Genomic DNA, 10,975 nt, shown 5'->3' on the forward strand with positions numbered 1-10,975 from the left:
CAAAAGTAAGTAGAGCAAGGAAGTCCCCGGTTGCTTATTGAGGTGGAGACCATTTTTTTTAAGCTACACGTGAGTTACATAGTTTGGATTTTCCGTGTTGTGGCAAAGAGGAATTAATATTATCTTATATATAAATGTGGTGTTTTTAACAACTCAACAGTAAAATCCATTACTTCCAGTAGTGCCAACATCACAAAAAATACATTTTGTTTCATTCAGCATCTCTGCCAGCCTTTTAGAGATCTCAATTAAAGAAATCCAAAAGCACAAAAAAAAGCATGCATGGAAGTATGACAAGACTTTTGAATTTTAATATGATTTCTTTAACCATTAATGGTTATGCCTGGTTGTTCACAAGTGTAATTGCTTTTTTAAACAGTTGTCATGATCAATCAAATATTAAGGTAATATGGTACAAAATTAAAAGAAAAAAAAAGGGAGAAATTAAGGCTCAAGTAAAGGAGCATCAGTGAAGTCACTAGAGACACTGTATACATGAAATGTACATGAAACACCAAGAAAGAAACAATTTAGCTGCCTATTAGTGGTCAAGGTAGACTATACAATGGCAGAACCTAACACACTTCAGCTGTGAAAAAAAAAAACCTTTGTAGTGAAGAAAACACATAATAATGCCTGCACAAGGGGCTGCAACTAAATAGGCAATATGCAGACTTCCCCCTAAGACTCAGTGCTTAATTATGTTATCGTAATGCAGAAGACAAAAACCATAACAGAGGTAGCCTGTGGAGCATGAAGTGAAGCGATTTATGAAAGGAGCAATGAGTCTGATCATTTGTGATGGTGCTGCAGTAAGCAGTTGAAGAGACAGGATGCTTCCCAGCAGGTTGGTGGTATGGTAGCACATTCTTTGGTATCCGATGAGGACAAGGCTCAAGGCTGTGCCAGACAGGCCATATACATTCTCATTCACAATGATTGTTTATGAAAAACAAAACATCAAATACTTAAATACAAAAATAGTTCCCTTTATTTATTAATATTCTCCTTATTAAACTCGTCTAACCAGTGACGTCAGAGAGTAACGCAGGAGGATTATTCTGATTTTGGGATTTCTTCTGCATCTGCCGATCAATCATTCGGTCAAACTCTTGTCTTTCTCTGAAACAAAAAAGACATTGAAAATAAAAGTTACTGATTATATTCAGTATTTAATGTTGAATCTGATTATTTATTGGTACCAATCAATCACTTACCTGTTGCTTACACGGCGTCCTCTAAGGTACTTTTCCTCTGCCTTTTTCACTGAGACATTGTCCACCCCAGCTATGGCATAGATGATGGCCTGCACAATACAATAATCTCAGCTGTACCACATTACCCATGAACTGCATAGTAGAAAAAACAACTTTATGCTTTAATAGACTAAAACAACACATAAAAGCCCTGATGAAAGTTGGGGCTCACCTCAGGAAGAAGCACATCCAGGACAAAGGGGATACGCTCCATGGATTTCACCTCAGCCAGACAAGGGTCAGTGGACACAGCAGTTGTGTAGAACTCATTCAGGTACATGTAGACTTGGTCTAACTGCTTGTCATCTTCCAGGTATACGTTCACAACTCGTTTACCACTGGCATTTAAAAAGGAGCGAAGCCATCTGGACTGCTGCTGCCCACGGATAACAGCCTGCAGGTAGAATGACACAAAGAGGGTGGACTTGGTCATCCAGAGACTGGCTTCTTGCAGGGTTTTTTTTAGGACTACATTCACTGACAACTGAAGAATCATTAACATTGAGTTTTTCTAACCTCTTTGTTGAATTTAATCAAATTCAAACAGTGGATTTCATTAGTTACTCTTTTGCCAATCAACAGCAGTGACTCTAAAACAGGAGGAGTAACTCCCCCACCCCCCAAGGGTCAGTGTGCACACAGCAGTTGTATAGACCCCATTTAGATACATGTAGACCCCAAACCAATTGCCCCAAGAGGGATTAATTAATCGAGTCTGAGTGGAAGTGAATCATACCAGAAGCCGTCCTTCCACCATGCGCTGATTCACGATGAAATGTACAAGCTTCTCATTAGCACGGTTGTGGGCGGCAAGACTCCGGTCTGGCAGCAGCCTCTTGGAACTCCGGATGACCTTCTCCTGCTGTTCATGAAAGCTGTCCTCCTTATCATCATCACATTGCGCCTCGAACATTGGATCACTGGCGATGGTTAATCTCTCTGAGGCAGCCTGCGGGTACTTCCTCCTCACGGGATAGCCTGGGGTAGTTGAAGATAGAAGGTAAAGCGCAGCGTCAGCAGCACACAGGGCTGCAGGTGAACTCAAGGTTTCATTCTGCAGAAGCCTAACAATGTGTTGTGCCATGTTTAGGAATGTTTTTCAACGGTACTTACTCATATCGTGGGCAAAGTACTCAATGAAGGAGCCAGAAAATGAGCCACATGCTACAAAGACAAAACATGATCAACATTGCCAAAGAATTCAGTGGTATTGGGACTAGATTGTTTTTATATAATGCAGGTATGTAAGCAGCAAATTAAGAATACCAACCAATCCGTATTCTGTAGTCCGTTATGAGCTCCAGGGACCACTCAATCACAGTATCATACTTTTCTTTGGCTTTACACTATAATAATGTAAACAGTATGGGTGACATAGTTAGTTCTCCATCATATCAGCATTTTAGAAAATTGAGTGTTTCATTTGAGAGCAGGGCTTACCGTCAGTTCATCGGCTTCTTTACAATCAAAAGGCTTCAGGGTTTTCAGAGATACTGTAAACCTGTAGAAGCACAAACATACAACTACATTACACACCATGGAAGTGCACCAGCAGTTCACTTATGAATGTTTTGTTTTATTTGTGGGTGTACACACAGTTTTTACTTCCACATCTAGTGCCATGGAAAGACTGCATGCATTTTAATTTACAGTATGTTAACTCAGTTTGTAAAACCCAAATGACAAGGGCTTCTCTATTAAATCAAAAAGTGTGCAGAAACTCTTTGTCCTAAATATCACAATATACGCTTTATTGAAGAAAAGGCATAAATAAAGCAGAAAGAGAAAATACCCCTTATTTTTGTAAATCAATGGGATGTCAATGAAAATAATGCTGGCTTTTTGCTGCTTACGGTTCACGCTTTTTACCTGCAGAGAAGAGAAAGGTATGAATTTCAGACAATTTGCGCATAAAGGTTAAAGGTTTTTAATGACTCAATCAAACCTGTCTATATCTTCCAAAACAAGTTATCATTCTGCAAGTTTTAGGATATGATATATATTAATAATCATTACAAGTACATTTTAGGATGAAATAGATTTTGATTAAATAAAATGCCCCAAAATCTCTGAGTCAAGCTTCTCAAATATGACAAGTTGCTGATTTTCTGTATTAGGGTAATTATTCTTGTAAAAACGTTTTACTCTTGGGACACCGGTTTAGCTCAGTGGTTAGAACAGGTGCCCCATGTTTATCTGTTAGGATCCCCATCAGCGGTACCCCAGAGCACAGCTATTCTCTCTGTGGTCTACCATAAGAAAGTATTATGTATGTTCATGTACGTGCCCCATGTGCAGAGGCTACTGTCCTTTCAGCTGTACCGGTTTGAGTCCGACCCTCAACATTTTCTGCACGTCTTCCCCCACTTTCTCCTCCACATATATCCTGTCTTTCTCTGTTGTTCTATCAAAAAGGCATCAAATGATCCAAAATATATATTTTCTTAAATGTTAACAAAAGACTGTTAAAAGACTTTAACATAAACGGCTCATGTGAAACTGGTCATCCACACAGGTGTATAAACTCACCAACGCAGGCCAGAAAGGATAATTTCTCAATTTGTGCCACACAAACACTCCTTCTGTAATAGATGGAGGCTCTGAAAGATAAAATACAATTCCCTTAGTATACAGTGTGTGTATACACAATACTGTCCATATGTCGAAGATTTCATCTGCATTCAGACACTGCAATTGCTCTCACTTTTGTCCCCCTGCATCAAGAAACTCGGTAGCTCCTCCTCCTCACTTTCTTGATCTTCTTGGACTGACAAAGACAACAGCTGAGGCTCATGGTGACTCAGCTCTATTGATAGATCTGAAGACAGCAAAGACTCGTCGTCTTCCGGGGTGTGAGTAAGGAAGGGCGCAGTGGGGCAGCAAGAAAACAGAATTAGATTAAAGAATGTCAATCACGAGGATAATTAAAATATGAGCCGTTCTACATTAGTAGTGAGCCTAGCAAATACAGATACACACAGCGTATAACATATTTAAGTGGATGTGGCTGTGAGGTTGATGTTCTCCTAAATGACACGGCTAATAGTTCTGTAAAAGTATTTCTGTTATGTGACATAAGACAGACATTACCTTTCTCTGCTTCATCAAACTTCTCCAGCTCAAATCTTGGTCTTGAGTGATCAGATGATTTAGTGGCACTACCCTTCTGCAAATTCCCTGCTTTGCACTTCCGCGTCCTCCCACGCCGGCGCTTGGCTGGTAAACCATTGGAGTCACTGCCACTCTGCTTCAATGTCGCCCTTTTTCTGGTTTGCATAGGCTGGGAGACATTATCCCCCCTAAGTCTGCCCTTAGACTTTGATCTGCAGTGTGGTGAATTTATCTCTGATGTCTGCTGGGGAACAGATTAAAATATAGTTTAAAAGGACTCAAAAGGTAAATACAGTAGGCTATCTATTGATGAAAAAAAAAAAAGACCTCTAACTGAGAGCAGAGTTTAGTGTATTCTAGCTCCACTTGTTTGGCTCCTGAGGGGGACTTGGAGATGTCAGACAGTATGTCAATGGAGGAGCTGTGGACTGGTGTGGAGGTCAAGCAGGCTGCTGGAGATTGTCCCCTTTGACCGCTTCTTCTTTTTGGTGTCTGTGGTAAGGCACTCGCAGGCACGGAGTTTGACTTGTCTGTAGCTTGATGTGAAACATGTTCTGAGGCGACTTTCTTTGTTGGCGTCCTTTTCGGTCTCCCTTTTCTTGTTTTCTGAGGTCCACCTGAAAGATCATTTATCTCATATTACACATTACAGATCAACTGATTCACCACACTCTCAAAAACATGTAACCTCCAAGGATATTCACTTAGTTAAATTACAAGTTTTACTAATTGGGTAACCTTTCATTGTTGCATTGGTGTAGTCCTCTATTTGTAGTAGGCTGTAGGCCTGTAGAAGAAGATGTGACGTTTAGGGCTGGTCTCCTTCAACTGTGGCCTTCACCAGGGCTGCCAGGCCGGTGTCTGTCGGAAGAGAAAGGTGGAAAAGAGTCAGCCAGCCATATTAATACAGCTACAGGAAACTATGTCGCCAGGGAAAAAGGTTAAAAGTTTACTGTGACTAGTCCACTATCTCAGCAGGCTAATGTGTCCTGTGTGTCTGAGATAACGAAGCACATTCACACCAGCAGTACGGTTTCCTGAAGGCACCACGCTAACCATTTAATAATTCAGCAAAAACAAATCAAAATGTGAAACTACAGCCCCTATAAAAGTCCGGTGAGTCGTTTTCGTAACACAAAACAGATCACAACATCCTCGGCTAGCTCAAAGGTGTTAGCATAATACCGCTAGCAGATTGCTTGTAAACAAGTTGGATCATGAAGCTCTATTGTTCATAAACATGCTAAAGATGGTAAACAAAATGCACCCACAACACACCAGAGCAATGACAGCGGCCCCATTTGTCCTTTTTCTTAATGAGCAGTGCCAGACTTCACTACGTTACATACATATAAGACGTTATGCAGGTTAGCAGGTGAGGTCTTACTCAGCGCAGTGACGCTACTATGCACAGGTAGCTTGCAGACACAACCTAACGCAGAATAATTTTAGTATTCACGATTCTAAACATCCATTCCAAAACTACGAGCTGTTCTTCTTCCCTTTCTGTTTCATGGTGCTTCTTCACCGGCGCTACAGTGCATTACCGCCACCTAGTGTCGAGTGTGGACACATTACATTTACAACACAAACAATGTAGACTTCATTTGGATTGTTCAAGACAACATTATAATACTATTCCAGAAGTAGCCTATTTATTTTATTTTATTTTATTTTATTTTATTTTATTTTAGAGTTAGCCAAAAGGCAAATTTTCATCTGTTGTCCCTGGCCATATAAAAGGCTCCCTAAAAAAACAAAACAAATTCAAACATCGCTAAAAGCTACAAAAATAGAAATATCATGACAGTAATTAAGCAGACAGGTGAGCAGCCACAGGAGAAAATACATAAACCATGCAGGATACACATAGATTAGCTATAGCAATTCTAGGAACTTCAGTGTTTTATTGTTCATGAAACTGAATTATAACTATGGTAGCCTATATTTAAACATAGGCAGAACAGTTTGTCTCAGTTTTAGGTGTTTCCCAAATCAGAGGTTCCCATTTAATAAGCACCACCAGGCTTCTTTAGCTACCCAGTGCTATTACCACACCCTGGTTTCCTTCAGTACAATTCACGAGAGTGAAAGTTTAATATTGGGAGTCTTTGTCCTTAATGTGGTCCAAATGGTTTCACTCGCTCATACCCAGATCACCGCATAGGCGTAAGTACCTCTCTTTGTAATGCCAGGCCCATTACTTTTGAGTACCACGTCTTGGGGATTACTAGATGTATACCTTACCTAAGACTGCACGGGCAGAGCACTGACTGAGTCACCACTAAGTATGTTTGGCTTGATCTTACTCCGTCTTGATTTCAAATTGTTTATACAAAAATATTTTTTTCTGAAATAAATAGATTCACAATTCAAGCAATTTTACACAAAAGGGCCTTTCATTGCAGGCCTTGACTTGATAGTAAGTCAGTAACAGGTGTTACTTTGCTAGCAAGGACAAGTACCTGACGGTAGTGAGTCAGCCTGCACAGTTGCATCACACTGAAAGTGAAGCAGCTTAATGGAATTCCGTCATTGTTAACTATATTTTCTCTAGGCTACCTGTCCTGTGACATGTCAACATTTGCTTTGTAAGCGGTGCTCCTGTTCGTAAAATTGTTATTCTGCAACATGTAAGAGGAAAACAATTCTGATAGAATGAAAACCTGGAAATGACACTTCAACCATAAATGTGTGAAGAAGTCCAAAAATGTACTCGCTCTACCATGTATCAGATGTGTCAAGTAATACCTGCAATGTAGCAGCAGAGGGCACTGTGCAACCACTCATGCTCTACTTTAAGATTGAATGGTTCTCCATTATTTCTTCCAAATGCAAGGGCGTCTCATGTTTACAAGAGGACATTACAAGTTAGAGCACATTCATGTTTATTTTTCTTAAGGCCAAGCTCTGAATTTGATAACTACATTCCCATGCATATAACTTGACCTTGCACATCAAGGATGACCCAGCAGTCATCAGTCAGGATGACCTCCCGTGCTCTGTTGAACCAACTTTAGCTAAATTACATTCACTTAAGTATCTTTTTCTTTATCTTTGAAAACATTTTTTGAAGACATGGGAAAATGCTGGACCAAGATAGAGTGTTTTCCTCCTATTATTTTATTTGCTTTTCCAAATTTGAAGACAATCACAACGAAAAAATATAATACATAATAGTACAACCTTATTGACAAAACAGAAGACAAAGGGATCTTTATTGTATTTGGATTGATCACAATTCAAGTTTGGACAAATGTATAAAAGACAACAAAATAAATATATGAAACACTGAGGGATAGTAAAGCTCTGTTATGTGTTTAGTACAGTTTTTATACTTATTTCACTTAAGCTCAAAACTCCCAGAGAAAAAGCGGCTAAGACCCTATAGTGTCCTCTCCCAAGCCCTGGAAGTGTACCTTTTTATACGGTTGAGTTAAACACACCATCACATCATCATAAAAATAAAGTCACAAAGATCAGTGCATGAAGTCCAGTTTTCAAGAGACAGCAGTCCACCTGCCACTCACCTTGGATCTGGGGCTGCGTATCAGCGCCGGGTGGCTCCGCCCTCATCCAGATGTGCGCCTCTCTCTCTCTGGTCTCTCCAGTCCTCTGCTGGCCTCAGCAGAGTGCGGAGCCTCGGGGAGTCAACAGGAGACGACGGATAGACAAACTTGAAGTAGAAATAAAGAGGAACCGGCTCATTTTAGCTGTGGTCGGAGTCAGCCAGATGTCAGTCATTCTATGGAGTAGTGACTGGGGTCGGTAGTCCACAACGAGGCGGAGTTTGGAATGTGGTTTTGTTTTCACCTGTGCACCCTGAGACGCAGAGCGGATGGAGAGAGGCAGGACTGAGTGCGCTGCCTGTTGAGAGAGAGAGAGAGAGAGAGAGAGAGAGAGCGGACACTGCTGACAGGGAGCGGTCTGATTTCGACCTCTGGTGTGAATCCTCAGTTTGCTTTACAGAGGAGCCTGGATGGAAAGAGGAAAAGGAGAAGAAAAAGAAAAACAAGCACATCATTAATTAATTTTTTCTTTGCTGCTTTTCGTCTCTGCCGCGGGATTGGGATGTAACCGGTGTCCACATGCATTTGGAAGTCCCGTTAATTGAAATCGATCAAGTGGGGTCTTTTTGGATGTGAAGCCGCAGCAGAGGGTCTTTTTCCTCTCCTACTCCCCCTCCTCCTCCTCCTCCTCCTCCTCCTCCTCTCACCTGCAACATGACTTCACTGTCGGGGACCAAGGAGAGGTCTGTGAGCAGCCGGAGCAGAAAATATGGGGTAGGTTATAACCAGAGGAGGAGTGGACTCACCTCTGATAAGACACTTACACATGAACTTAGATATGTTCTCCATCTCTCAATAGCCTTAAATTCTAATAGGAAACTGTGGTGTGCTCACAGTATAAACATTGCTCATGCTGCAGATTGATTGCTTTGTGAAGATCAAATTTCTCACATCAGTGCTCATGGTGTCCCAACAGCAGCATGCATTTTCACCGATAGGTCTCCCACATCTCTTAATTATTACTTACTGAACACCAAACAGCTAAATCAAGTATATTACACTCACACCTGTGTCACTGCCTGCCTCCTTCAGTCTCATTAGTGTTAATTTATAACACAGGGTTGGCTCACATTATACCCGCCTCTGCACTTGGAGATGATTGAGCACCTACAGTATCAGCCCCACTCATATAGTTTCCTTATTATAGCCCTGGTGAGGGATTACAGCAGTTACAGGACCCAGCCTCTCCCGCCAGCACCACATCAGTGCCTCTGTTCTCTCAGACTGGATTCAACCAACCGCATGAGGATCTTGTTTTGAACTCATTGTGGCTGATTTGATGTCTTGATGTGGCTGTGTGAATAGAGAAAAATAACATCCACATGGAATCTGACCTGATCCTTCAGAAGTTGTAAAGGAAGCATCTTCTATGTAACCTGTTTTTACTTATGGCTGCAGCATCATTACAGGAAGTTTTAGTATAGCTTTTTTGCGTTATGTTATTTAATTGTTCATGTTGAAGCCCCAATGTTAGTTTAGACTCTGTCTACTTAAAGACAGCTAATAGCCAGCAAGTATTGTTGGAATACTGTTACTGGCCATAACATATTGAGCCTGCAAGTAAGAGGTATCTATTTAATACTTACCTATTGTTGGCATGAAGACTTAGCCTTCATATACAAGATGTAGTCAGGATATTCTCTCAGTCAGAATCATTTGCTTTTGAGTCTTGTGAATTTCTCAAGTTAAGAAGACCCACAAGCAACTAAATTAGGAACCAAACTGACAACACTCGATGGATTGATTTAAAAATATATTTTTTTTTGCTCCACAGGCAAAATGCAAATGTCTTGACTTTTAATTTGCATGATTGAAGACATGTTCCCTCAGCCCTTCTCATTATTTTAATCTCATCCTAATGCATGCCACCTTAAATAAGTTGGAGGTTGCAGAAATTGACACAATACAACCTTTTTTAAAAACAGAACAAGTTTTACTGGCCAAGGCTGAAAAGAAAAATTGTATGAAGTATAATAATAATCCCAATAATAATATTAGAGCTTGCTCAGATTGAATTATTCATGTCAGCCAAACCTGTAGGGAATAACATTTTCATAATTGATTATTTTAATGCCTTTGGTTTTTCAGCCATGATATCAAAATATCTGCAATTGAACAAGCTAATTAACAAAGTTATATTCTTTCACAGGTTCCTGACACTTCTCCGACCAAATCTGGATCCTTTTTCCCAGACACGTGGTACAGAAAGGCCTACGAGGAAACCAACCGCTCCAACACGCGCCCCGCCCCTGAGGGAGCCGGCTCCATGCCAAGCTCCACAGGCACCCCATCCCCGGGCTCAGGAATCTCTTCACCAGGATCCTTCTCTGGCTCTCCTGGGACCATCTCTCCTGGGATTGGTACAGGATCACCTGGGTCTCTGGGTGGCTCCCCGGGATTTGGGACAGGTTCACCAGCCTCAGGCAGTGGAAGTTCCCCAGGCAGTGAGAGAGGGATTTGGTGTGAGAACTGCAATGCTAGACTGACAGAACTGAAAAGGCAGGCACTAAAACTGCTCATCCCTGGACCGTACTCCAGCAAGGTAAAACTGAGAGTCTGCTTTGTCCTTCTGTCGTATGGTGTGTATAGATGTGTGTGTGAATCCTGTTTCATATGAGTCTACACTACCTGTTGTATCACCAGTAAGTCAACTGATATTCTCAGAGCATCAGCCTCCAAAAATAACCTGTTCCTTTATTAACTGTGGCATTTGGGCCGTGACACTTAGTTGCTCATGAAAAACTATGCTTGTAATCATCGCCTTGCTTCGAGTTATTGTTCTCATAAATCACCAGGATGCTTTAATTTGTCCATCGCTCATTTGACCATCTGTGGAGAGCAGAAAGCAAACAACCCTCGGGATTCAGGATAATTGTCGTGTCTGAAGTTGCTTATAAATAACTAACGGTCCAAAAAACAAAATAATAGATAACACAGAAAAGCCTCCTTGGAGTTTTGGTTTCCAGTTTATCCATATTGATCATATGTAGAAAATCTATGAGTTCACTTTATTCTACATGACGTTTCTCATTTGAAAAG

At 41.0% G+C, this 10,975-nt stretch overlaps 2 protein-coding genes across 7 annotated transcripts in view; one reads left to right on the forward strand and one right to left on the reverse strand.

Annotated features, from left to right (window-relative positions):
- Positions 1-289: 289 nt before the first annotated feature.
- LOC109988781 (PWWP domain-containing DNA repair factor 3B) lies at positions 290-8,039 on the reverse strand. Of its 6 annotated transcripts, none has more exons than XM_065953103.1 (14): positions 7,898-8,039; positions 5,106-5,228; positions 4,695-4,984; positions 4,347-4,611; positions 3,961-4,098; positions 3,786-3,856; positions 3,049-3,125; positions 2,697-2,757; positions 2,527-2,602; positions 2,370-2,420; positions 1,993-2,234; positions 1,429-1,650; positions 1,218-1,306; positions 290-1,122 (listed from the first exon to the last, which is right to left on the reverse strand). In XM_065953103.1, exons 2-14 carry the CDS (start codon positions 5,110-5,112, stop codon positions 1,023-1,025), a joined length of 1,689 nt encoding a protein of 562 aa, XP_065809175.1. In that variant the 5' UTR covers positions 5,113-5,228; positions 7,898-8,039; the 3' UTR covers positions 290-1,022. The 6 variants fall into 6 exon arrangements, with proteins under 6 accessions (XP_065809175.1, XP_020497923.1, XP_020496375.1 ...); XM_020642267.3 differs by lacking the exon at positions 7,898-8,039 and adding an exon at positions 5,755-5,889; XM_020640719.3 differs by lacking the exon at positions 7,898-8,039 and adding an exon at positions 5,646-5,880.
- Positions 8,040-8,514: 475 nt separating this feature from the next.
- Positions 8,515-10,975, forward strand: part of kif26ba (kinesin family member 26Ba) — an 83,768-nt gene continuing 81,307 nt past the window's right edge. Inside the window, exons 1-2 of the mRNA XM_020639611.3 lie at positions 8,515-8,650; positions 10,086-10,478. Coding sequence (XP_020495267.2) covers positions 8,591-8,650; positions 10,086-10,478 — 453 coding nt within the window. The 5' untranslated portion in view covers positions 8,515-8,590. The remainder of the gene's footprint in view (positions 8,651-10,085; positions 10,479-10,975) is intronic.

Source organism: Labrus bergylta, chromosome 3 (assembly GCF_963930695.1).
Source record: "Labrus bergylta chromosome 3, fLabBer1.1, whole genome shotgun sequence".
In the NCBI taxonomy this organism is placed as follows: domain Eukaryota; kingdom Metazoa; phylum Chordata; class Actinopteri; order Labriformes; family Labridae; genus Labrus; species Labrus bergylta.